This window comes from Erpetoichthys calabaricus, chromosome 2 (assembly GCF_900747795.2).
Source record: "Erpetoichthys calabaricus chromosome 2, fErpCal1.3, whole genome shotgun sequence".
NCBI classification, from domain to species: domain Eukaryota; kingdom Metazoa; phylum Chordata; class Cladistia; order Polypteriformes; family Polypteridae; genus Erpetoichthys; species Erpetoichthys calabaricus.
In genome coordinates, this window is record NC_041395.2 from 253,274,823 (window position 1) to 253,302,569 (window position 27,747).

The 27,747-nt window shown below is 36.9% G+C and overlaps 2 protein-coding genes across 5 annotated transcripts in view; one reads left to right on the top strand and one right to left on the bottom strand.

Annotated features, from left to right (window-relative positions):
• Window positions 1-2,526: 2,526 nt before the first annotated feature.
• On the bottom strand, window positions 2,527-25,667 carry znf365 (zinc finger protein 365). Of its 4 annotated transcripts, none has more exons than XM_028795379.2 (5): window positions 25,582-25,667; window positions 20,496-21,202; window positions 10,486-10,657; window positions 9,014-9,060; window positions 2,527-4,467 (listed from the first exon to the last, which is right to left on the bottom strand). In XM_028795379.2, the coding sequence occupies exons 2-5, from the start codon at window positions 21,200-21,202 to the stop codon at window positions 4,266-4,268; spliced, it is 1,128 nt and encodes a 375-aa protein (XP_028651212.2). In that variant the 5' UTR covers window positions 25,582-25,667; the 3' UTR covers window positions 2,527-4,265. The 4 variants fall into 4 exon arrangements, with proteins under 4 accessions (XP_028651212.2, XP_028651211.2, XP_028651213.2 ...); XM_028795378.2 differs by having other exon boundaries at window positions 25,538-25,599; XM_028795380.2 differs by lacking the exon at window positions 25,582-25,667 and adding an exon at window positions 25,145-25,264.
• A 209-nt stretch (window positions 25,668-25,876) lies between these two features.
• rtkn2 (rhotekin 2) overlaps window positions 25,877-27,747 on the top strand; it is an 82,440-nt gene continuing 80,569 nt past the window's right edge. Inside the window, exon 1 of the mRNA XM_051922836.1 lies at window positions 25,877-26,098. Within this exon, the coding sequence (XP_051778796.1) occupies window positions 25,964-26,098 (135 nt within the window). The 5' untranslated portion in view covers window positions 25,877-25,963. The remainder of the gene's footprint in view (window positions 26,099-27,747) is intronic.

Here is a 27,747-nt window from a genome sequence, read left to right on the forward strand (position 1 = left end):
GCTAATAATTTGATAGAAAGTTCATGCAAATTCGCTCTGCACAAAACATTGAATCAAGTTTAATTTTAACTGGAAAATATCTGCTTAGTTGTGTAGAATGGTTAGCATTGCCAATCAGCATTATTACAATCCACTATCAACACTGTTTAATCCTATTTAGGGTTAACACGGTCAGAGCCTACACTGGAGGCACTGAGCACAGGGCAGGATGAAGCCCTTGGTTCCAATGCCACAAGGTTACAGGGCTGACTAACGCACTCAAACCAGAAAAAACAAATAATCTTTGGCATGTGGGAGGAAAACACATGCACCCATTTAAGTAAGAACAAGTACTCTCTGCATAAATTATACCAGTGCCAGAATTCCAAATGAGGACTTTGTAGATGTAAACTAGTAGGACTAACCACTCTAATTTTACTTTAAATATTTATTTCTATCTTGTGGGGGGGGGGGGTTTCTCCAAATTCCGTGCAGGGCAGGTAATTAGCAGCTCTACATTAGTCTCAGTGTGAGTATGTGTATGTAAGGGCGCCCTGTTATGGACTGGTGGCCTGTACATGGTTGTTATCTGACTTGCACCCAGTGCTGCCAGGAAACGTTCCAACATGGAATTGGATTACGTGAGTTTGATAAATGTTATATTTGCATAATTGGACATCTTCAGGAAGATTTGTGAAGCCAGTTTGCTAGATAATGAACAAGACAACATTCTCCAATATAATTCACACTTTACAGACATAGTTTTACTTGCTGTTCAGTATTTGCATGATGTATGCTGGAGCACTTTCAAAGCATTTTTGAATTTATAGCAGAGTTCTAAAATATCAAAAATATTCCATCAAAACAGACTTGTTTTATGAATATTTTATTTCAGCACAAAAGTAACAGAATAAAATTACCACAGAAGAACTGAGCTATTTTAATTTAGAGCAATTGTAACAGGTAAACTGGTTTAGCTTGGTAGGCTTCTTTCAATACTGTCAGATTTTTCAAATACTTTCATTAAATACAGAATACTAGTTAAATAATACTTTCACTGTCACATGATGTAATGAATACTTTTCCCATATAAAATGCTAGGGGAGATGGGGTATGAAGTTAAAAATAAAACAAGAAACAATAAAAAATAAGTAAATAAAAGTAGTGCTACATTATGGTCAATACATTATGTGGAACACTTGCTGTTTCCTATGTTTGTAGTTTTGATTAAAATTTACTTCTTTAAAACTTTCTAATACTGCTGTAAAAAAAAAAAAACAGACTTAAAATGCTTGTAAAGTTAAACATTTACATTTCATCACTGGAAAGATTTTCCTGAAACAGCTACCATTAAATTGTTTCTCCAGTAAATTACAAGCAAAAAGTGATTCAGTGCACTATATACAGAATGGTATTGCATATTAACAGCCATTTGAAACATGTACAGTAACTCTTCACAGATTTCACCAGATGACCTACATTTTTACTTTATCAACTGATATTTAAGAGAGATAAATACTGAAAAATACGATGATTACATGATTATAGAAGCATAATTCCAAGCATCCTTTCTGATATGGGGAGTGGATTGTTCAAAGAAAAGAATCTTCCCCCATTTATGGAAAAGTGCTCATATTAATTTTATATTAATGCCTGAAGTACTATGGAGAAGCTTAATATACATAAAAAAGAAAGAACTACTCACTTTTAATACAAGATTGATTTTACTTCTGACTACATCTTTTCATGGCTTAAAAAAAGCATTAAAAGAAGGTAAAAAACACACTTCTCCATTTCAGTGTCCTTAATTGAAATTCATACTAAAGTGCCAGTGTAAACAGCCTTGCTTTTAATTTTATTCCCACAATATTTATTACCAAAACTGGAAAATACAAGTGATTTAAGAAAAAAAAATGTTTTAATCAGTTATAGGGAAATAATATTTGTAGAAAAGAAGAAAATACAAATTGTATGATTAGTCTTCTCATTGTTACAGAAATATTTTAAGCACCACCTTTTTGATCATTGAGTCAAAGAAACCAAAGGCAGTCGTAGCAGAGACCCCAGTCCATTACTGGGCACAGTTTCACACTTGCATTCACACCCACTCAATCAATCCTCACGAATTTAGAACTTTCAGTTTCCCTAAAATGCTGTGTTTTGGATTTTAAAGGAAACCAGAGTACTCACAGAAAACCCACTTTAACAAAATAACTTATTTCAACGGTCTTCAATTAGAATGAATACTTACGCACACCAACGAAATGTATAGTACAGGCTTTCTTTAAAAATGAATTTAAATGCTAAGAAAAATGTTAAACTATACCGACAGATAGAATTAATTTGCTTCCATTCAGCTCCACAGTCTGAACTTGCCACGTTCTTCCTTGTGTCAACCTGAGATTTTCTTTGGGTGTAGTGAATTTCATCTGTTTGTAACACATGCATGGAAGGTTGACTGGTGAATGTGAAGTGTGCCTGTATGAGTGAGTTTTAGTACGTGTGCACATGAAAGCTATGCGATGGACTCCTTCCCTGTATTTAATTCTGTCAAAATAGGCTCTAGTCCCCTGTAGCCATGAATTGGAAAAATAGGTTTTTAAATCAAATAGATATATGTTCCTTAACTGTAAATTGATTGAAACAACCCAGTGACCTTGCATTTGAAATTAGAAAAGCATTTTAAAAACATCATTAATAAAAATACTAATTAAAATGCCCTGCAATTGTTTGTAACTAGTGCAGAATGCAGCTGCTAGAATCCTAACTAGGAAAAGAAAATCCGAGCACATTTCTCCAGTTTTGATGTCACTACACTGGTTACCTGTGTCATTCAGAATTGACTTTAAAATACTGCTTATGGTTTATAAAGCCTTAAATAATCTCGCTCCATCTTATATATCGGAATGTCTGACACCTTACTGTATATTCCAAATCGTAACCTTAGATCTTCAAATGAGTGTCTGCTTAGAATTCCAAGAGTTAAACTTAAAAGAAGTGGTGAGGCGGCCTTCTGCTGTTATGCACCTAAAATCTGCAATAGCCTGCCAATAGGAATTCGCCAGGCTAATACAGTGGAGCACTTTAAAAAAAACTGCTAAAAACTCATTACTTTAACATGGCTTTCTCATAGCTTCATTTTAGTTTAATCTTGATGATCTGTATATTAAATTAATTATCATAACTATTCATGGTGGCTCTAAAATCCGTACTAACCCCTACTCTCTCTTCTATTTTTTTTCCCCGGTTTTCTGTGGTGGCAACCTGCGCCACCACCACCTAATCAAAGCACCATGATGTTCCTACATTGATGGATTAAAAGTCAGCAGTCTACATGACCTTCATCATTAAGTCCTTCCATGAGAATCCTAAATACAATGAGGACTGTTCATTTATGTTAGGTAGAATGCCCAGCAGGGGATGGGCGGTCTCATGGTCTGGAACGCTTGCAGATTTTTTTTTTTTTTTCTCCAGCCGTCAGGAGTTTTTTTGTTTTTTCTGTCCTCCCTGGCCATTGGACCTTACTCTTACTCTATATTAATTAGTGTTGTCTTATTTTAATTCTTACTTTGTCTTTTTTTCACTTTTCTTCATCATGTAAAGCACTTTCAGCTAGATTATTTGTATGAAAATGTGCTACATAAATAAATGTTGTTGTTGTTGTAGAATACAAAAGAACTGAACACTAGCAAAATTAGAAATGGCATGGTCTATAAATTGGGATTCCTACTTAAAGCAGGGAATCTGATCAACAGTAATGTATTTAAACTGGTGCTTCTTTAACTTAGCCAAGGCAGCCTTAGTGGTAGACAAAAAGTATAAGATTTAATGGCAAACAGTACTTTTCTCTTTCAAAAATGTATGTAACAGGTACTGTATCTTAAATACATTTGCTCAACAAACAGAATGAATACATCTCAACATTTAAAAAAGACAGCACTAACTGTAAAGGTCCAAGGCTAGCCTTCATTTTCTGATAAAGTAATTGTGCAATTTCTGCATTAACAGGGTTAAAAAATGTACTTGTATTTTATTAATACATTCACTTGACTGAATTTGTAGCATTCTTCATCAACTTTCACTGTTCCAAAAAAAAAACAAACAAAAACAATAGTACTAAACTTCTTGATTAAAAATAAACAGCCAATAGCACATTGGAAGATTTACTATAAAAGCCTAAACCTTCTCTTTCGCTAGGCAGAGACTGGGGATAAGGAATGTCTGCAGTTAAGCATAGTTCCAGTAGCATCAATTATAAAGCTTACTCGCAACTCGCATAGCATGTTTTATTCTTGCTTTTTATGAGCAGAATAACCATGTACAAATGTTGCATAATCATTTGTTGCTCTTTGGGGGTTCCTGATATCTTTGCTACCGCTCTCTACTTTACTGGAACTTGAAATGTTTACTGATTGTCTGGAACTGCTTCCATTCTGTGAATGTTTTTTTTCAGGAAGAATAGTAAATGCTAGATGATCTCCTGATGACCTGTAATAAAAAAGGTGAACATAATTAGTAAGCAGTTTCAGTCACATACATTACAATATGACATTTCAAAAATATTTTTGTGCAGATCTTTCTCAATAAATATCAACAAAAACACTTTGAAATTTCTAAGGGGACAAATCATGTTTCACATAAAAATTAATCAAAGATTAGATGGGTGTCAAATATTTTACAAATATTTCTAAATGCCATAGCAAAAACATTACTATGCTGGGGTGGCTAGTGTGCTGGAGGTATGCTGTGTCACGAAGACCATAGTGTTTCCTTTGGCAAATCAGTCAAAGGTATATAGTCAGGCAGATATCAATTAACAGATGCCTATGATCATATAGAAAAGAAAAAATGACTTCTGTTTAGATCAGGTAGATGTGTGTTTGCTAGTAGGGGATTGTATAGCCAAGTGAAATACATAACACAAACAGGGAGCAGACTTTATTTTGAAATGTTCTCAAGGTTTCAGGGTGGCTGGTGTTTCTCTACACACACACACAGACACACACACACAAAAAAATAGAGTCCAACATCTCAAAACTGGAATGTTTATAAAGAGCTACACTTCCCAAATAAGGGGATTATGTACTGCCCAATAGTAGCTACAGAGTTATGGCCCATTCCAATAAATTGAACTATACTTTTAAAATATTTTAACACTGTGGGGAATTAGGTCACTTTTTTTCTGACGAAGTTTTACTTTGTTAAATATTACATACTGTATTTCATAAGAATTGATTTAATGTAGTTTTGTAAATAGGGATAAAAGAGTTATAAAAATATGTTGCATGGTCAAGCAGCTCGTTGACATTTACCAATTCTGTGACAATTTGAAAGAGTTGAATCCAGGCCTGCTAAGGAGTTGAGAGCAAATGAAGGATGATCCTACAAATGAGTGGAAGCTTCAGACACCAAAACACAACATAATGAGTTATCAGTAAGATCCTCTGGGCTGAAACAGTCACTGTAGTAAAGCATTTCAAAAGCTCAAGAGATAGAAGTAATGACTGAAGCTGACTACTAATAAAGCTAGCACTGAGAAAAATGACTCATTCAGTTGTGTTAGCTGGAACTTCCAACTTTTGTCAAGCATAGCTTTACAAGGAAAAAGGAAAAAAAAAGTGTGTTCAAACCTTTTGTTCACACCTTATATCTCTGACAGCACAGAAAATACTTTTGCAGGAGATCTACCTAATCAGCTCAAGAAAGATTAGGCTGGTCAGATATCATTTTAAACTCCAAATATGGTAAAACCACCAGTGGAGTGGGAATTTTAATTCATACAGAAATTCCATTCATAGCCACTGACATAGTATCAGACACAGAGGAGTGGTATATTATTGCCATGGGGAATTTCTATGACTCTAAACTGACTCTGGTTAATATATATGCACCAAATACAAATGATAAAGAATTCATTCCGGAAGCACTTGCATTAAATTCAATATATGAGCTCTTACAAGTACAAAAGGGCTTGAGACTTTATTGGTGTAAATGAATGATCTTTCTCCATAAATATCAACAAAAACACTTTGGAATTTCTAAGGGGACAAATCATCTTATATGTTTCACATAAAAATGAAGCAAAGATTAGATGGGTGTCAAAACTAACCTCTAAGATTGCTTTGGCCAAACAAGAATATGCAAGACTGAAGAATGATGCACTTTACAAAAAGAAATGTTGGCATTACAAAAACAAATTTAACCTCTTGACTACTGTAGAAGAATAGAAATCCTTTTCAAACTATGCTCTCATTACTAAAAACACAGAAAAAAGACCAATAATATTTTACATAGCAAATATTGTATTATAATTTTATATATTATAATTATATATATATATATATATATATATATTGTAGAAGAAGAATGTTCTCCTCAGCACCATGTATTTTGTGTGTTTAGTAAATTAGAATCTTTATAATAACTATTTTGTAACTTGCCAGTGAGAGACGCTTTGGCTTATGAACTAACAAAAATATATTATTCCAGGGTTCAGGAGAAATAGTGTCCAGATGAATAAAATGTAAGCTGTTTCTTGTTTTTCCCTTTCTCAGAGTGAATGTTTCAGGGACAAGGTCACAAGGCTGCAGAAAGTACATGTGGTTTATGCAAAGGCGTCTCTCCTGTGCTTAGCTTCCAAAACACAGATAATGCTTAGCTCAACAGACATATTGTTTAACTTTACTGGTTTGATAAGGATGTTCTTTCTGTCTTATTAATCATGAGATGCTGAAGTATAAAAAACCCCTCCTGGCTTTTGATCAGGGTTCAATTGAGCTTTGCGGCAATAAGTTATACTCTTTTGAATCTCTACTTAATGCGACTCCGAATGAATAAATAAAGTGAATTGAGAAAATATTATCCGTCTGCTTTCCAGTGTGCCTTTTTCGTCCACAATATATATATATATTTTTTTTTTTACAGTATATATAAAGGAATTTACTACTGAATTCAGTAGTAGAGATTAGCAACACAGCAGGAACTAAAACCAGGGAACATAAAGAATCACTACCACCTTATATATATATATATTAAGAGTGTAATTTAGGAAAAAACTAAAAAAGTTAATGCTTTTTTGATAAAACACACATAACAAACTTGGACACAATCTGCATAAATGAATTAAACACACTCTTGATGCTCTCTAAACTTAGATCCTGTAAATGCACTGCAAAGTGGCAAACCCACAGACTTAGACTGGTAGCAGGTAGAATTCTATAAAATGAGTTCTGCTTAATTATCACTGTTTAATTCTGGTAATGTTTTCTAGCATAACATTCTACCAGAAACATCAGGCATCATTCACATTCTTTCTAAAGAATAATAAAGACCCACCAGATCACTAGGGCAATTTCTCTTCTAATTAATGATATTATGATCATTGTGAAACGTTTAGATCTTTGTGAAACTTTATAGAAAAAGTGCTCCTGTTTATAATACCAAATGTTGTGCAAGGTTTAACGTAATATACTTCCCTGCAGTTTTCAGAGATTCTGCCGTCTCTTAACACAGGAAAAGTTTTTGACAGAGTCAAATGGAGTTATCTGTTTACTGTATTGCACAGATTTGGGTTTGACCATAATACATGTGCATCCATTAAATTTATCTATTCTAATCCACAAGGTTCAGTCCGCTAAAATAAATTCTGACTACAAAGAACCTGACATGGGACGCTCATTATCGTCAGTGCTGTGACTGGTAAGAAATTCCTAAGGAAGGTGTCCCTCTTAGTTGCGTGTTCTCACTCTGAATCCAGCATCTCTGAGCAAAGACATGCAATTGTGAGAAGAGGGTTAAGTTAGTGAAGCTGGAATGAAGAGAACCTGCTGCAAAGAGATGATGCCCTCATTGCTAGAAGCCCAATTGGTAATCAACCATGGGTTTTTTCTGTTTTCGCCGCTTAAGGATGGCTTCTTTCACCTGCATGGAGAGCTCCTTTGACCGCATGTTGTCTGTTCACAGCAAAATCTTCCACATGCAAGCACCACACCTCAAATCAACTCCAGGCCTTTTATCTGCTTAATTGATAATGACGGACTTGCCCACACCTGCCCATGAAATAGCCTTTGAGTCAATTGTCCAATTACTTTTGAGCCCCTGAAATGAAGGGATTGTGTTCAAAAAATGCTTTAGTTGCCTCACATTTTTATGCAATCGTTTTGTTCACCCCACTGGATTAAAGCTGAAAGTCTGAACTTCAACTGCATCTGAGTCGTTTCATTTAAAATTCATTGTGGTAATGTACAGAACCAAAATTAGAAAAAATTTGTCTCTCTCCAAATATTTATGGACCTAACTGTATACAGATATTCATATACTGTATATATTCAGGAGATCCACTTCTGAAACTGTAGAAAGTTTTAATAAAATGTCAGTCAGTGGGGAAAGTTATGCAAGTATAATGGACAATGTTAGTACCAAATTGCCAATTTAATAGGCTACAAGCAAGACAGTCCAAAGAAAATTCTAAATTACAAAGTTTTATGCAGCTTTTAGGAGTGTTAAGAAGAAGTTCACTTACATTTTTTAAGCATAGCCTTACTATTTTTAATCATTTATAATATATATAGGAAACTGGGAAGGAAAGAAAATTGCAGAAAAAAGTGCTCTAGTATAATTATTCAGTTAGAACCATTGAAAGACAAAGGTCATGGGAGACATTCTCATATCAACAAACTGGAATGCAGTCAAACAATATGTAGCAAACAAGGAAGAAAAGGGCAATTGATGAATGTAATTGTAATAGACCCTTGAGACCTTTGGTTTTCAAGAACCAACCAATAAACCAACCATTCGATAAAGTTTAATTTTAAAAGACAGATAAATAACAGAGAAATTAAAAAAAATAATAATAAAATGTAGTACAAAAATCAAAGAGCAAAATGAATTTGTTTTTGTGATGGTTTAGTCTGAAGTAAATGAACAGAGCTGGATTCAAAAATGTATACCAACAAATTAACTAATAATTTTAATTATTATTCAAGAGTGTGATTACACCAAATTAATTTAGGAAACGGATATAAAAAGTACTCACCAGGCTTTAGTATATCTTTGACTTGTATTTTCAACATTCTTGTTGACCTATAAAATCGCATTTTTAATGTCAATTTTTACACATGGCACAATGTATAATCTATTAAAGGATCATTAAGTAAAAATCTCTGGATTTATTTCTTAATTTCAAAACACTTCATTTCTGTAATTCTGATTCCAGAAGATCTAATCATAAACACGCTTTCCACATTACAGGGGGCAAAAACATATAATGGCAATATAAACCATTGGCTGGAATGGCAATCCACCATAGGGCAAACACTCAAATGGCCACCCTTACTCATACTGGGCCAGTTTTGAGCTGCTAGTTTGCCTAAATTGCAAGCCAAAAAACACTATCTGTAAAAAATGCAAAGAAATACAAAGAACATTTAAACTTTATGCAAACGGAGACTGGACAAGAAATTAAACCTAGGTCTCTGGATCTCTAACATAGTAACAGTAATCACTGTCTCTTAATTCTTCTACTTTTGATTTGTAAAAAGTATAATAAGCCTCAATTAACTTAATAATAACTCAGACTAGTGGATTTAAAAGTGTGGATAAGTAAGAAGAAACTCAATCATATATGGCTACAAACACACTCATATGTACTGGGAAAGAAGTGAAAAGTTTCACATAATAGATCTCTCTGTGAATGAACTATAAAAGAAAAATAAAGAATACATTGTTAAAAAACAAAATACACAGCTGTTGAAGGAAAGATTTGAAAAGGTAAAAAAGTACAGCCAACTGTAATAAACAATTTTATAGAAAGTCGGAATGCGGGGAATGTTGAGGACATGTATAGTCACTTTTTTATTAATACAAACAAAAGCAAAAACATTTTTTATGTCAGCTAACAAACCTTTATCATTCTTTTCATAGTTTAGATGCATTTGTCTGTAGTACTGGAGTGCCTCACAGTACATAATTTACTATACAGAGCCTTGCAAATTGATATCTGGCTTTTTATTTATATAAAAATATAAATTATACATAGGTGAATTAAAAAATACAGTTGTCTATTTGCCACAACACATTAGGAAATGGGCAAAAAGAAGTGGCAAGTTTTTCTAAGAAGGCTTTTAAAAGGAATACTTCATGAATTTTATGGTATCAAAGGCTAATGGAACTTCATCATAAGATGTTGAATTTTACTTTGAGAGAGAGAAAAATATACATAAATTATATATTTTTGGTAATAATAAAAATTATTTATATTAACTACTTTACATAAAAGCATTTCTAGGTAAAGCTGAAATAGCTCCTAAGTGATCAGCTGCACAAAGAACATAAAAAGTGTAATTTAAGTTCACAAACAATTTTTCTGTTTCAGGCCTAACCAAAGATAAAAGAGACTCTACTACTTTCAATACAAAACAGTAAACCTTCTTAAGTATATAAACTAATAAAGATTGCTTTACATTTAAAATATCTATATATCCATGGGTAGCTGCCAACATAACTTACAATATATTTTTTGATGTTTGCATGCCTTGATGACCTCTGATAGTATTCTAGGTGTCTCTCCGCCAAGTCAATTCGCCACAGAAGATACTCTATGAAATGCTGAAGTCTTGCTTTACCACACATTTCATGCTGGACTGCAGCTTCTAAAAAGCTGTGGATACTGATCACCTCCCTAGTAATAAAGAAGAAAAAAAAAGTTATATATACAATATGCATACAACTGAACAAGAGAATAAGTACATCAAAGTTTGTAGTTTGAGAAACAGTTGGTTTCTTTAAATATCCACCAAATTACCAATGCCATCAGCAATTAATTTTACTTACCAGCGCAAGGAACTGGTATTCCTAAAGTCTTGGAAATACTTTTAAATCAATTAAATGGTATCTTAATCAAGAAAGGCAAATGCTCATTTTAAATAAAATATACCAACAAGAAGCATAGCGAGAAGCAATGATAAATATATTTCTTTTTGAATAATTTGTGTCTTTTTTAATTATAATGCAGGTACACTTATATATGCACGGTATACTTATTTGAATATCATTAATCCATACATCTAGTTTATTCTAATATCATCCATCAATTAATTTTCTAAAAACTGCTTATCCTATCCCAGCAGTACTGCAGGGCATATGCTTACTCAGTTAAATGTGTCCTTTGTTAAGATTATTAGATGCAATATACAGTATTATTCACATAAAAATGTAAATTTTCTGAATTTTACTACAGTACATGCACAAATTTTGTACATACAGTATTTATTTTACACAATATATATATTGTGATGGACGGCCGGTGTTTCAGTCTGGCCGGGATGTCCCACAACAGAGGAAAGGAGGAAAAGTAGCCCCCCAAGATGCTAGATGGCAGCTTCCCTGAACGGAAATGGTTCCCCGGATTCCCTCAGGGCATCATGGGACAGGGAGTCCGTTTCATCAGCCCTGTTGGATGCCGTGGGTGCCGCCAGGGGGAGCTCACCAAGAACCTGGGGACTATTATTGGTACAACAACCCGGAAGTACTTTGGAGTCACAAGGACGGAAGCCACAGTACTTCCGGGATACTTGAAGGATGATGTGACATTTGACTCGGAGAAGAAACACTTCCGGGTCATGGACAATTTAAAGGACTCTGGGAATACCAGCAGGAGAGCTGGAGTTGGGTGGTAGAGGAACGGAGTTGCTGGGAGTGGAGGATTGTGATTATTGATGATTATTATTATTGGAAGAATTGTGGAGTGTGCGGTGCTTTGTGCACTTTATTGAAGAATTATTATTAAAGAATCTTCTTGGTGCTTTTAACATGCGTCGTGGACGTCTGTCTGGTGGGTTTAATGGGGCAACAGCACCTCTAGCATCCACAAATATATTGTGGGGAACAGCCTGGACACAGGTAGGTAGACATGTTGGTTTCACCACACACACACGTTTATTGTGCATAATATTTACAGTAGAAGTGCACAATCCCAGTGCCTCAGCACCAATCACCCCTTAAGTCCTTGGCCACACTCACAATGCCTTTACAGTCTCTGGTCCGCCTCCACTCCTCTCCACCAAGCTTCGTCGTATTGCAGCTGACTCTTACCCCTGACTGGAGGGAGGCGGCCCCTCTTATACGTCCTGGATGGACTCCAGGTGCATCCTGAGGAGCTTCTGCAGCCACACCTGTGTGGCGGAAGCTCTGGCGGTGCATCCGGAAGTCTTCCGGGTGTCCCCTATCCTCTTCCCCCCAGCACTTCCAGGTGTGGCGGAAGTGCTGAGGTCCAGGGCTCCCAAGGCATCGGGGCGCCCCCTGGCGGTGACCACGGGCCCCTACCGGGTAGAGCTTCCAAGCACTGTACCAGTGGCCCCCACAGCATCCAGGGAGGACACCCCCTCGTGTTCTGGAGGAGGCACAAGCCCTCCTCTGGTCCTCCTGGGCATCCCGTCCGGGCATGAACTCCAGCCGGGTGCCACAATATTATATATATATATATATATATTTATATTTATATTTTACACACTGTATATATATATATATATATATATATATATATATATATATATATATATATATATATATATATATATATATATATATATATATATATATATATATATATATATATATATATATATATACACACACACACACACACACACACACACACACACACACACACACACACACACACACACAGTGGAACCCTCGGATCACATACAAATCGGGTTATGACCAAAAAGTTCGGCAAAATTTTGCATCTATTCACGACCACGCACTCGGGTGACGAACAAGCCAGTTTCCCTTCCGGTTCGTACACGCCAATGATTTCCGCACGTGTTCAGTCTCTCCATGTGCAGCGAGCGAGCGAGTGAGATAGAGCGCGAGAGAGCGTATATATATTTACATACAGCTCGTACAGTCCAGAAAGTTTTAATTGTATTTACATACAATCCTATGGGGGAAATTACTTCGGGTCATGACCAAATCGGGTTGCGACCAGAGTTATGGAATGAAATATGGTCGTGACCCGAGGTTTCACTGTGTATATATATATATATATATATATATATATATATATATATATATATACACACACATACACTTTAGACCTGGGAATGTCAATGTGCACTCCTCAGTTAATGCCACTCATTTAACGCATTAAAAAATAGTCACATTCAGGGCTGGCAATGAGGCAAATGCCTCAAATATAAAAAAAAGTTAAGTGTGTACCTAAACAATAACATACACTTGCAGTACCATATTAATATACTACCTTTAAAAATTTTATGAAATAACATTAAAGGTTTAACATGGGCGGCACGGTGGCGCAGTGGGTAGCACTGCTGCCTCGCAGTTGGGTGACCTGGGGACCTGGGTTCACTTCCCGGGTCCTCCCTGCGTGGAGTTTGCATGTTCTCCCCGTGTCGGTGTGGGTTTCCTCCGGGCGCTCCAGTTTCCTCCCACAGTCCAAAGACATGCTGGTTAGGTGGATTAGCGATTCTAAATTAGCCCTAGTGTATGCTTAGTGTGTGGGTGTGTTTGTGTGTGTCCTGCGGTGGGTTGGCACCCTGCCCGGGATTGGTTCCTGCCTTGTGCCCTGTGTTGGCTGGGATTGGCTCCAGCAGACCCCCATGACCCTGTGTTCGGATTCAGTGGGTTGGAAAATGGATGGATGGATGGAGGTTTAACATGTCGTATTACACGCTTCACAACAATACACCTCATGTCAAAACGTATCACTGGTATTCATTTTCCTTGATTTATGCATACTGATATAGGTGCAGCGGAGTGGGAGGGTGGGGGTTATGGCAGTCCTGGTGCAATACAGAAAAGCTGCAAAGGTAAAAATTAAGCTTTTTTTTTTTTTTAATTTCATGTTTTTGTAAGAAGATCGAATCAATGTCATATCACATAAGTGCTAAATAAGTTATCTCTGCGTGGCACTACAACCATGATTATCCCTACCCATTATTCCTGTTTGCAGCATCTTCACTAATTTATGCAAAGAACACAACATAACCATCCTAATAATGCACGGTGTCAGTTTTGAAGTGAGACAGCAGCTAATGAGATCTTTTTTTGCATGCAAGGAGTAAAAGTGTAGGTAGAGGTCTGGACCCGGGGGCATTACACTGTTATTTCCATGGTGCACCAGTTGAAAAACACTTATGCAGAGTATAATTATCAAGTCGTTGATGGTGATGAACAATTGAGCATAGTATTTGCAGATTTAACATAAATTTACTGTACTGTATGCTCATTTATGAGATGTGTATTCTTGCAGTTAATTCAGTCTTGCAATTAATTCAGTCTTTAGCAGTGCATTCAAAGCCAACAGTCATTTAGATCTTTTTTTTACTTTAACACGTCTGTATCTCATATGCTATGCCAATTTGATAATTAATACATTGGCCTTGTTTTCTTATTGCCTTTTAAGAAGGCATTCGAATTCTGGCTGTACTTGCTCAAGTAGTATTTGTTAAACAATAACCTTAAACATGAACTTTAAGTTTTTTAAGTTTAAACTATGGCATTAATTTTTTTAATGTCTTTGTGTTGCTCCTACATTAACTTTGTGATTGTTTATTTACTTCCTTTATGTATTAATTTTATAATTACATGTTTTAATATTAGATGTGATTAATCACAATTATTTTTAATCAATTCCCATTTTTATATTATTTATATATATTATATATATATTGTGGCGAGCGGCTGGGGGTGGTACCCAGCCGGGACGCCCGGAAGGACCGGAGGAGGGATTAGACCTCCTTCAGACTTTAAGGGGCTGACCGCCCTGGTGGCTATGGGGACCACGGTAAAGGAGCATGGAAGCTCAACCCTATAGGGGCCCGTAGTCACCGCCAGGGGGCGCCCCGATGCCTGAGGAGCCCTGGCCCTCAGCACTTCTGTCACACCCAGAAGTGCTGGGGGGAAGACGACCAGGGACACCTGGAGTGCTTCCGGGTGCACAGCCGGCACTTCCGCCACACCAGGGAGTGCTGGCAGTAGCTTATTGGGAGGCACCTGGAGCACGTCCGGATGCATATAAAAGGGGCCACCTCCCTACATTCGAGGGCTGGAGTTGGGAGGATGAAAGACAGAGCTCTGTAGGAGAAGAGAGGAGTGGAGGTGGACCTGAAGAGAGGCATTGTGAGAGGCCTGGATTTTGGGGTTGAGAGTACAGGAGTAGCTGGTTGTGTGCGGTTTCACTGTAAATATGAATATATGTGTGTTGGTGTTTGAACCATAGGTTTGTCTGTGTCAGGGCTGTATCCCACAATTATAATTATCTATACTAATAAAAGGCAAAGCCCTCACTGACTGACTCATCACTAATTCTCCAACTTCCCGTGTAGGTAGAAGGCTGAAATTTGGCAGGCTCATTCCTTACAGCTTACTTACAAAAATTAGGCAGGTTTCATTTCGAAATTCTACGTGTAATGGTCATAACTGGAACCTGTTTTTTGTCCATATACTCTAATGGAGGAGGTGGAGTCACGTATCGCGTCATCACGCCTCCTACGTAATCACGTGAACTAAAAACAAGAAAGAGATTTACAGCACGAGTCAAACGCGGGAACGAAGGTAAATGACGTTAATTTTTGAGTGTCTTTTAATACTGTGTAAGCATACATATTAACACATGTGCAATTAAACGTGTGCATTTACGGGGTGATTTCTCAGGCTTAAAAGCTCGCCTTTTATCAAACGCGGGAACAAAGGTAAATAACGTTAATTGTTGAGTGTCTTTTAATACTGTGTAAGTATACATATTAACACATGTGCAATTAAACGTGTGCATTTACGGGGTGATTTGTCAGGCTTAAAAGCTCGCCTTTTATTAAAGAGGTAAATGCAAACTGTTTTCATTCTGAAGGGCACAAACCACGTTAGATTTCATGCTCAAGAGTAAACTCAGCACACAGCTTGGTCATATTACAACCGGTTCATTTTCCTCAGTTTAAAAAGGTTTACTTTTCTTCTTAATAAAATTTTTAAAGCAGTACTTCGCCGCTGCGAAGCGCGGGTATTTTGATATATATCAAAATATATCGCGTCATCACGCCTCCCACGTAAGCACGTGAACTGACCCGCTGCCGTTTGCAATGCCATATTCGCGAGATACAAGTTTAATGAGAAGACACGAGGTATAAACGACAGTTTGGATCACTTTGTAATAGAGTTAAAATTGCTGTAGCGAGATACTTTTAACTGCCGGGTCATTAAATAAACCTGTGGACATCGCAACATCACACAAGACAGCGGCTCACGTGAAGTGACTGAACGCAGCAGGAGTGATCACTTCGATGAATCAAACCTGTTCAAAAAAACACATTACACAATTGATAAGGTACGAAAACAATATGAAACCGATTGTGGATTTGCGTACAGCCACTGAAACTTTGTGACGGCACGAGACTTCAGGTCACGTGTCTGCAAAAGAATGTCATTGAGGCAACTATTTTTACTGGCGGTGGCTCAGGGGAGAGAGTTTTTATTCCTCGCATCCCCGTTATACCCTCTGATCTCCCATTTCAATTCAAACGCCTCCAATTTCCACTAAGGCTCTGCTTCGCAATGACAATAAGTCTCAGGGACAGACCCTACAAAAGGTTGGCATTGATTTGAGGCAGGACTGCTTTTCACATGGCCAACTGTACGTTGCATGCTCAAGAGTAAGCTCAGCACACAGCTTGGTCATATTACAACCAGAGGGGCGAACTGACACCGTGATGTACAAAGAGATCCTTAACAAATAATTATTGATTCATTTTCCCTCAGTTTAAAAAGGTTTACTTTTCTTCTTAATAAAAACATTAAAGCAGTACTTCGCCGCTGCGAAGCGCGGGTATTTTGATATATATCAAAATATATCGCGTCATCATGCCTCCCATGTAAGCACATGAACTGACCCGCTGCCGTTTGCAATGCCATATTCGCGAGATACAAGTTTAATGAGAAGACACTTTTAACTACCGGGTCTTAGCTAACATTTAATAAACCCGTGGACATCGCAACATCACACAAGAGAGCGGATCACGTGAAGTGACTGAACGCAGCAGGAGTGATCACTTCGATGAATCAAACCTGTTCAAAAAACAAATAACACAATTGATAAGGTACGAACAGAATATGAAACCGATTGTGGATTTGCGTACAGCCACTGAAACTTTGTGACGGCACGAGACTTCAGGTCACGTGTCTGCAAAACAACCTCATTGAGGCAACTATTTTTATTGGCGGTGGCTCAGGGGAGAGAGTTTTTATTCCTCGCATCCCCGTTATACCCTCTGATCTCCCATTTCAATTCAAATGCCTACAATTTCCACTAAGGCTCTGCTTCGTAATGACAATTAATAAGTCTCAGGGACAGACCCTACAAAAGGTTGGCATTGATTTGAGGCAGGACTGCTTTTCACATGGCCAACTGTACGTTGCATGCTCAACAGTAAGCTACCACACAGCTTGGTCATATTACAAGCAGAGGGGTGAACTGACAAAGTGCTATACAAAGAGATCCTTAACAAATAATTATTGATACATTTTCCCTCGGTTTAAAAAGGTTTACTTTTCTTCTTAATAAAAATTTTAAAGCGCGGGTATTTTGATATACATATGTAGATATGTGTATACATTATATATATATATATATATATATATATATATAAAAATATAAATATATATATATATAAATATAAATATCCATCCATCCATCCATTTTCCAACCCGCTGAATCCGAACACAGGGTCACGGGGGTCTGCCGGAGCCAATCCCAGCCAACACAGGGCACAAGGCAGGAACCAATCCCGGGCAGGGTGCCAACCCACCGCAGGACACACACAAACACACCCACACACCAAGCACACACTAGGGCCAATTTAGAATCGCCAATCCACCTAACCTGCATGTCTTTGGACTGTGGGAGGAAACCGGAGCGCCCGGAGGAAACCCACGCAGATACGGGGAGAACATGCAAACTCCACGCAGGGAGGACCCGGGAAGCGAACCCGGGTCCCCAGGTCTTCCAACTGCGAGGCAGCAGCGCTACCCACTGCGCCACCGTGCCGCCCTTAAATATAAATATATATATATATATATATATATATATATATATATATATATATATATATATATATATATATATATCTCTAAATATATATATATATCTCTAAATCCCCGCGAAGTACTGCTTTTAAATTTTTATTAAGAAGAAAAGCTTTTTAAATTGAGGGAAAATATCCCAATAGCAATTTGTTAAGGATCTGTTTTTTTGTGAAGCAGCCTTAACACAGCTTTTCCGCTGTTTTATAAACGAACGCCATATAAGGTCTTCCTTTTTCCTTGCTTCGCCAAGGAAGGAGCCTTTTTATTAAATCCAAGGGTTCTTCGCTTTTTTTTTTTTGTTTGTTTATTACAATTGTTATAGTTCTGTTTGTATACGACGTTGTCAGTTCAGCACTCAGGTTGTAATATGACCAAGCTGTGCAAGCTTACTGTTAAGAATGCAACGTATAGTTGTACATGAGAAAAGCAATCTTGCCTCAAAATAAATGGCAACCTTTTGTAGGTCTATGAACTTAATTTAAAGTTTAGGTTTACACGTTGCTTTCTTTCTGAAGTACCTGCACTCATGAATATGTCTGTATGCGTCAGTCGCTCAAATCCCCGCGCTTCGCACCGGCGAAGTACTGCTTTTAAATTTTTATTAAGAAGAAAAGAAAACCTTTTAAAATTGAGGGAAAATATACCAATAACAGTTTGTTAAGGATCTGTTTTTTTGTGAAGCTGCCTTCACTCGAGTGATCACTTCGAGCTGACTTGCTGGCTAACCATAAGCGTTACCTGGTAGGTAACCACCCAAGTGGACAAGTGATGAGCAGTGCCTGGTTGCCTCCACACATACCTCAGTGCAAGACACATGCCAGCCCGCATGGAGTTTGCTAAAAGACACCTGAAGGACTCTAAGATGGTGAGAAATAAGATTCTCTGGTCTGATGAGACCAAGATAGAACTTTTTGGCCTTAATTCTAAGCGGTATGTGTGGAGACAACCAGGCACTGCTCATCACTTGTCCAATACAGTCCCCACAGTGAAGCATGGTGGTGGCAGCATCATGCTGTGGGGGTATTTTTCAGTTGCAGGGACAGGATGACTGGTTGCAATCGAGGGAAACATGAATGCGGCCAAGTACAGGGATATCCTGGACAAAAACCTTCTCCAGAGTGCTAAGGACCTCAGACTGGGCTGAAGGTTTACCTTCCAACAAGACAATGACCCTAAGCACACAGCTAAAATAACGAAGGAGTGGCGTCACAACAACTCTGTGTCTGTTCTTGAATGGCCCAGCCAGAGCCCTGACTTTAACCCAATTGAGCATCTCTGGAGAGACCTAAAAATGGCTGTCCACCAACGTTTACCATCCAACCTGACAGAACTGGAGAGGATCTGCAAGGAGGAATGGCAGAGGATCCCCAAATCCAGGTGTGAAAAACTTGTTGCATCTTTCCCAAGAAGACTCATGGCTGTATTAGCTCAAAAGGGTGCTTCTACTAAATACTGAGCAAAGGGTCCGAATACTTAGGACCATGTGATATTTTAGTTTTTCTTTTTTAATAAATCTGCAACAATTTCAAAAATTCTTTTTTTTGTCTGTCAATATGGGGTGCTGTGTGTACATTAATGAGGGAAAAAATTAATTTAAATGATTTTAGCAAATGGCTGCAATATGACAAAGAGTGAAAAATTGAAGGGGGTCTGAATACTTTCCGTACCCACTGTAGATATTATATATACACACACATATACATACACACCTAGATAGATAGATAGATAGATAGATAGATAGATAGATAGATAGATAGATAGATAGATAGGACAGTTTGTTCTGCTTTACTATAGTGAATGCATGAGAAGCTTGGGGGTTCCATTATAAACTAAATTGAGGACTCTGTATAGTTCAGCGCCAGTTATAGCCATAAAAATTCCCATAGGAGAAATGGTGAAGTCCCCTTCTGGCCATATTACTGTATCTCAGACAGGTATAACTGGGGACTAACTCAGAAGGATGGCAGTTTATTAATCTCTGAATAGATAAGAACTTCCGGATTGACTGACTGAATCTTGATTTGATAAGACCAAACTAATAATATCGGAATGCCTGGTTTAAAAGATCAATGCTGGCAGAAACTGTCTTGGATTTGTTTATACATAATTATTACAGAGACTTTGATGACCACTTCATGTTAAGCCTTGAAGGCTTTGTTACATAAATATAACATCTGACTAATTTCTTTAAAAAATGAATGCACAACACATTCTAGGCAAATTCTTTTTGACATTTTTAACAATATTTGTCAAATAATGAACACCTATGCCTATGGCAATTTATCTAAAAGCTGTATTAAATAATAAAATTTAATTTTAAAATAAATGTTTAACATTATAGCATGCAGCCTTTTCTGTGATTAAACAGTGTACAAGACATATCTGTTCACTGGCATAAACAAATATTCAAACACACATACCGTTCCTTTCTTTCCAAAGCTTTTTCAAACTCCAGAAGCTGGTGCCTCATATTAGCAATCACTTCAACTGCAACATCAACTTGCCTGCTCAGTGCCCTCTCACGGGCATGAACTTCTTGCTTCTTTTGAGACAAGTCTAAAAATTGCGCACGGGCATTAGCAAGCTCTCTGTTTGTCTGTGCCAATTCACCAATCACCTTTTCTAATCTCTTCTCCTCAACAGCACAATCATCTCTTTTAAACAAGTCTTTCATTTGACTCTTCATGATCACAGCAGAAGCAGCAAGATTTCCTGATGATGCTGATCTGTACCAAGTTTTACGACGATCTGGAAACTCTTCAGTGACATGGGTAACTTTTCTTTCTGAAACTACACTAAAAGTTTTTTTCTTCTTTTTTTCTGCATCATTTGGCTGACTTTTGAGACTTAATAGATGCTGCTTGTATCTCTCATTGTCACTAAAGGTGATTGTTTTCTCATGCGTGCTATCTAGAGGTTTGCCTCCTGAAGACAGGCTGTACATGGTGAGGCTGGTTGCTGTGTCAAAGGTGTGGCTGTAGTCCAGATGTGCTCTTAAACATGCTAAGCTTCTGAATCGCCTATGTTCACCACATCTAGGACATCTAAATGGTAAAGGAGGAATAATGTTCTGTGCAAATGACTCCATGGAAACAATCCTTTTTCGGTCAAGTAATTTTTGCTGCATCTAATAAAAAAAATAAATGAATAAAAGCTTAGGAATGAAAATTCTAAACATAGGTACAAATGCATTTTAATTCTGCTGCTTAATTATTTTTACATCTGCTACACAGCTTTCTGAATAAAACTACACATATAAATTCCCACTACCCTAGCAAAGATTAATCAGCGACATTCAACTCTACAGATTATTAAACACATATTCCAGTTGATTTTTCCTCAACTTTCACTTCGGCTCAGCTCAATTTATTCTAATGTATTGAATGTCCACATACAAGCCCACAGCCCTAAACATCATTTACAAACACAGAACATTTTTATTGTAAATGCAAAATGACGTAACAAAACACAAAACATAATGTTGACACAAAACACAGTGTAAAAATATATCGACAGACCTATATTAGATCCTAGTGACACACCAGTTTGTCCAAAAGAGAAACAGAATGGTAAATGCTTAGAAATGACAAATTAAAAGAATAGCTCCAACACTGCATACAATACACCTTTACTGAAAATGTTTAAAAAAAAAAAAAAAAAATCCACCAAAATAGTAAAAAACAAAAAGGAACAATAGTGAATCCTTTCAGAGCTGGCTTCTCAAAGAATCACTCAAAAAAGAGGGAAAGAAAGGAAATCACACAGCATTACAGCTCAATATTTAGAGATTTGCAGGACTCTATCAAGTTTTCTCAACAAATAGAATATTGATGTTTGTATCAAGTTTTCCAAAGTTGTATCTGGAGGACATTCAAAGGTTTGTGTGAGAACACTTTATAGATACAAGAGGTAAAACATTTACATTTTTGATTTATACATGCCCTTTTTTGTCTGACAAATAAATATATTCTTTAATAACAACATTATATCAAACAACTAGCAAGCATTATGTTGATTTTGTCACAACTTGAGAATGCTTTACTGTCTCAGGACCTGGATAACTTGCCACCACTAAGATAAACAAAAATCCAGGTTTATACCAGAGAACTTCACATAAAAATGTCATCCTCTGCAGATGATGAATGCTATCTGGTCTACCTCCTCAAAAGATGTCTACAAAACAATAACCAATAATGAAATTCAATGTTTGGTTAGAGTGGTGGCTCTGAGGCTAAGGATCTGCGCTGGTACCTGGAAAGCAGTTGGTTTGAATTCCCATTACTGCCAAAAGAGATCCTACTCTGTTGAGCCCTTGAGCAAGGCCCTTAACCTGCAATTGCTTCAGGTACACTGTACAATGGCTGACCCTGTTCTCTGACCACAAGGGGGTATGCAAAAATTAACCAATTCCTTAAAGAAGACATTGTATTAGGTAAAACAAACAAGAAAAAAAAAAAGTCAAAGCTCATTCCTAAACGTTACAGAAAGATTATGTGTAATATGAAAACTACATTTCATGCTACAGGGCCCTCATGTGCTACAGATGATTGAGCCCATCAACATATTGCACAGAAACATGATACAAATGACTTTTAATATGACTGATATTCATAACATTTAGGTGTCATCTTTTAATACAAGTTGAACCTTTAGTAGTTACATTTCACCAAATTAGACTGCTCTCACCAACTCATAAATTTCAATAATATGGCTGCTTAATTTACATGACATAGAAAACTGACATATTTTACTAATATTGGGCAAAAATAAATGTGCTTTACTGTCAGATTGTTTTGATTACAACACTACAAGTAATTCAAAACATAACAGTAAGGGTGACAAGGAGGTTCTACTATATAACCTTTAGCTACAGTTCTTAAAATCCCTAGGATAAGCTAATGTTGGAAAGTGACCCTTGGCTATAGGGCCCTGCAACTCTGGAATGATGCAAGCAACCATATTAGAAATGAGCCATTAGTTCAAACATATAAATCAAATACAGGTTATTTATTCACCATAGAATACTCATTAGATCTGCTGTCCATAAAGTGTCACGTTTTAATGAATGGGACAATCATTGTCATTTCTTACTCTTCTGTCATTTAAATTAAGTCATCCATTCTCACCCAGGAATGGGGCATTGGAATGAATGTGTCATCACCAACAACAGATCCAGCAGCTGCATTATCTGGCCCAAACCATTGACACTTTGTCCACATTATGCTATTCAGCAGAACATACTACTGACTAGCTGTCTATCTGGCCAAAGACAGACTCTGGACATATTATTTGTATGCGTTGCTGGTTGTTTTATTATTATGTTTTACTCTTTATTATGTATTCTACTTAATTATGCTAAATTTGAAATTTTCTACACTTCCCTGGGCTTGTAAATAGACACATGGTACAAAAATATAAATTTATCCAAAACTTGCAACCATTTGCAGAACAATAGGGGGTGATTATTTTCAGAAAAGTAATAGTACTTGCTAGGAAGTGTACTATACAAACTGACTAGCTGAAACAGCTTACAGGCATTAATTAACCTCTTTAAACTGAAGTAATAATAAATAAAACTTAATTAACATTCCTTATTTTCTTTTTGTGTTTAGAGCTAAAGTATTCATCCAGTCAAGTTTTAATTGTGTATCCGTCTAATTAATATGTTACTGTCATTCCAACAGATGGCACATCACAAACATTTTTAGTAATAAGTTGCATTGTATTTGACATTCCAAAAGATGGCAGATAGTAATAATAATAAAAATTCTTTATATTTTTATAGTGCTTTTCTCACTGTACTCAAAGAGCTGTCAACACAGTCAGGAAGTACCCTGGAAGCAAACCCATTATCTCATTACTGCAAGGCAGCAGCACTACCACTGTGCCACCTTCACAAACATTAAAACAGCTTTTACCAATCCCATCCCATATCAAATAGCATAAGGTAGACAGCTATGAATTGCATTTTTTATTTCAAGAGATAGCACATTACACACATTTGTAGTAATGTATTTTATTAGTACAAATGCTTGTGATGCACCATGTGTTGAAATGACAAATGCAATTATTTTATTACTACATGCATTACTAAATACCTTCCAATAGATGGTGCACTGTGGACATTAACACCAATGTCTATGTTGATTGCTTAGATGAATAGCACAGCCAGTGCTGAAAATAACAGGTTAAAAAATAAAAATTGTCAGTATCAAATGTTCAACAATCCATTTCCTAACTTTCCCGTATTAAGTATTGACTGAAGAAACATAACAAGAAAACAGTATTTCTGCAACAGTTTTACAGATTCATTATGACATGCAATATTTCCAGGCTTTAGTATGGCAAATTACCCTGATAAACGTGGAAAGTTAAGTTTATAATAGAAATTCATCATAATCTTTACTATATGAAAACACTGCAATATATTTTAATCAAACCCATCCCTTACTGAAGAGGGGCTTCATACTCCAATTTAGAATTTGAATCTGAATTTGTGTGTACACACAAAGGGAATGCGAATCCCTGCTTTCAATCACGTCATGGTTTTTTAAATCGTGTAAGAAAAAATCTTAACCTGCAAAGTTTTTACAGCATTTCCAGCCTGCATTCCAGTTTAAAACAAATGAAACCGGTCTTAGTATTGTATGCAGCGTAGCTTTCGGCCTTCTTTCCGTTATCTAATTAGATGGTCGTCTTGTGCTTTTTAGTTGGGGCTCATCGAGCAACGAAAAGCGAACGATCTTTGGAAGAACCTGTGGCTACAGTACGGCTGTTCCTCAAAACGTAATTTGCAAGTCATTAGACTGAGCGCTTACACGTATGAAATGATACCACAGAAGAGAAAAGCGCAATTCACATTACCAACCGTTACGGAGATAATCAAATATTCTCTCTTATTTTCCAATGTTTTGCTCCAATTTCCTACCTTCCCTATTGTAATCTAAAGTTGACATTCGGTACCAATATGCAACGTTTTGTAAAGGGACCCTGTTGATCCTCACCCTGGGCGAGGTGGGCGTGTCGGATGCAACACACGCTCTCTCTGGAAGGCCTGCTTTGATTTTACCTGAATGCTCGCTCTGGATAGGTGACGTTTACCCGCAGACAGCCGCTCCAGCAAGGAAGCTCCTAGAGTCGACTCGACAGCTGACCAGTCTGACGCTCAACCCACCCCGCAGCCGCCACGTAATAAACACAAGCTGCTTACGCGAACATTTCATATTTTTTAATTAAGAACAAACTGTTTCACTTTTCAAATTGTAAAGACTTGCAATGTAACAGGAAAACATAAATGAGCATTATAAATAAATATTTTTAAACAAGAAAAAGCCGTTATTTTAACGTCAGCTTATAAAAGAGGCATCTAAATCAATTCGCTTTCTGCTTAAGCTCAACTGATGGACAGATGCAGCTCTTCTTATTTTATTAATTATTGACTGCTCTGAAGACATTGCATTACCTTTTTATTCCTCTACCACGCACGCACCACTTTATTACATTTACCTCTAGCGTGGTGCCAGTCCACCTCTTTTAAATTTCAAGCCTTCAGGATTCACAGACGCACATGGAACAAACCATCTCGGGATATAGATAGGGAGAGATAGCAACAGATTAAGCGTCATAGTTGCTTATCAGTGCGATTCTTTACGTGGTTTTTACCTTTATGATAAAGTATTTAAACAAGAAAGAAGAACATTTTTATATCGTGTAAAGGTATGGCATTCTTAAATGCAATGATGAATTCAAATTTCAAAAGTGGGGTGTTCGTATTGTTGCACACCAGACAAACAGGGAACTCCTCCCCCGTCAGGATTTGGGGCGGGCCACTGTCGCTTCAACGATTACTAGCAGGCGACTCGGAGGTGTTTAACAGTGGTTGACAAAAATGGAACATTCGCGGGATATTCAAACTTTCAATCGGAACAATAAAGCCAGAGCGACCGTATCTGGCTGTTCTTCGCTCGCTATGGAAATCAAAAGGAAAAAAATTCGGGAGAGCGCCTTGTTTGTGCAACAAGAGGTAATGTGAGAACTACGGGGTGAGATTTCTTAGCTTAAACAATGCATTAGAAATAGACCTGCCTACATCCCATTGTATTAAATCTTAACAATTTGTTCTAAAATATTGTAATTGTGTCCGCTCTAAAGTACTTTTACTTGCACGTCCTAAAATAGGCAAATATAACCATTCTGTCTTGGTTTTTTAAAGGAGATATAAAAAAAAATCAGATCAAAACGCCTCTTTTACTTTGTTACATGGTAGTGTGTGACCAAGAAACGCACGGTAGTTCCCCCATTCGTTGCAAATTGTTGTCTTTTGTGCTTTGTGAGACTTAATGAGACTAAATAAAGCATTTGTGAAGGACGATCACATTGTCGTATTTACTGATAATTCAAAAATCACGTGTTTAGGTTATGCACAGAAATTCGCACGATTTGTACCTGGTGTTGTACCGTTTAAAGTTGATTCATTCTGCAATCTCAAGTTTTTTTGTATAGCTGAATCAGCCCATTGCACTTGTAAAAACTTGTTTTCACAGTACTATATATACTGTATACGAGCCAGGTGAAAAGATGGAAAAGTGCTCATGTTAAAATCAGAGTGTGATTGTGTGCGAGAAGGGCAGTGCAAAGGGGTGGCACCAGTACTAGGGTTGTTTCTTGCCTTGTGCCCAGTGAAAGTGGAACAAGCTGTGGTGCACCAACCGTGATCCTGAATTGAATTAAGTGTGTTTCAGAATGTTGCGTTAATTTATGTATGTGTAGTGCTAGTTTAATGACTACTTTAGTTTAGGAATCCACACAGTCTGGAGTGAAGGGAACTGAGCAAAAAAAAAAGTGTTTTTTATTTTTGGTGCAGCTGGTTAGCCTTATGATATGCTGCCTACCTGTGCCAAAAAGTACCGTATATGAACTGTGTTAGTGACCTGCCAAAACCGTGCTTATTGATTGAACATGACCTGCTTTTTCAAATGCCATTTTAATTTAAATATTAGGGTTATGCTGAAATATGAGTTTGTAGTAACAATTTGAAACAATGGTGTTTCTACCCATGATTTCTTCATTTTTATATATGTTATTTGTACAGGAAATTTGCCTTAATAAGCTTACCCCTTAATTTACCCTTCATTCTCAATACAATTCAAATCAACATAATCACATCTTATGCGCCCTTTTAATTAGCACCTTAGGCTGGTTCCTGTTTTATATCCATTACTTTGTCCTCAAAGGCTCCTTGAACCAAGAAGAAAAATGTAGGCTAGCTTTGTTGGGAGGGCAGTCTAATGTTGAGTTATTTTGTAGACACTATGATTTTACATTTATCATGGAGTATTGTAATTATTATGTACCTAATTTTTAAGGTGGAGTAATTTTAGAAGTGAACAAAGTCATTAATTTCCAAGTTAATAAAAGAATAATTTAAAATGAAAAAAATGTGTTTTTTATATTTATTTTTACAAACTGTGGCTTCAGGATTTGACTCTTATTTTTTCCAGATCTTAACAGGCAAACCCGAACCTATAAATCTGTGTTCAGGAATAATACAGTAGCTTTGGATACTTTGAAGTAGTTTTAATGTACAGTATATTACATTTGACAACAGAGATTTTTAAAAAAAAAAAAACAACAAATGCAGATATCCTTAAGAAAACCAACCTGTTCCTGTGA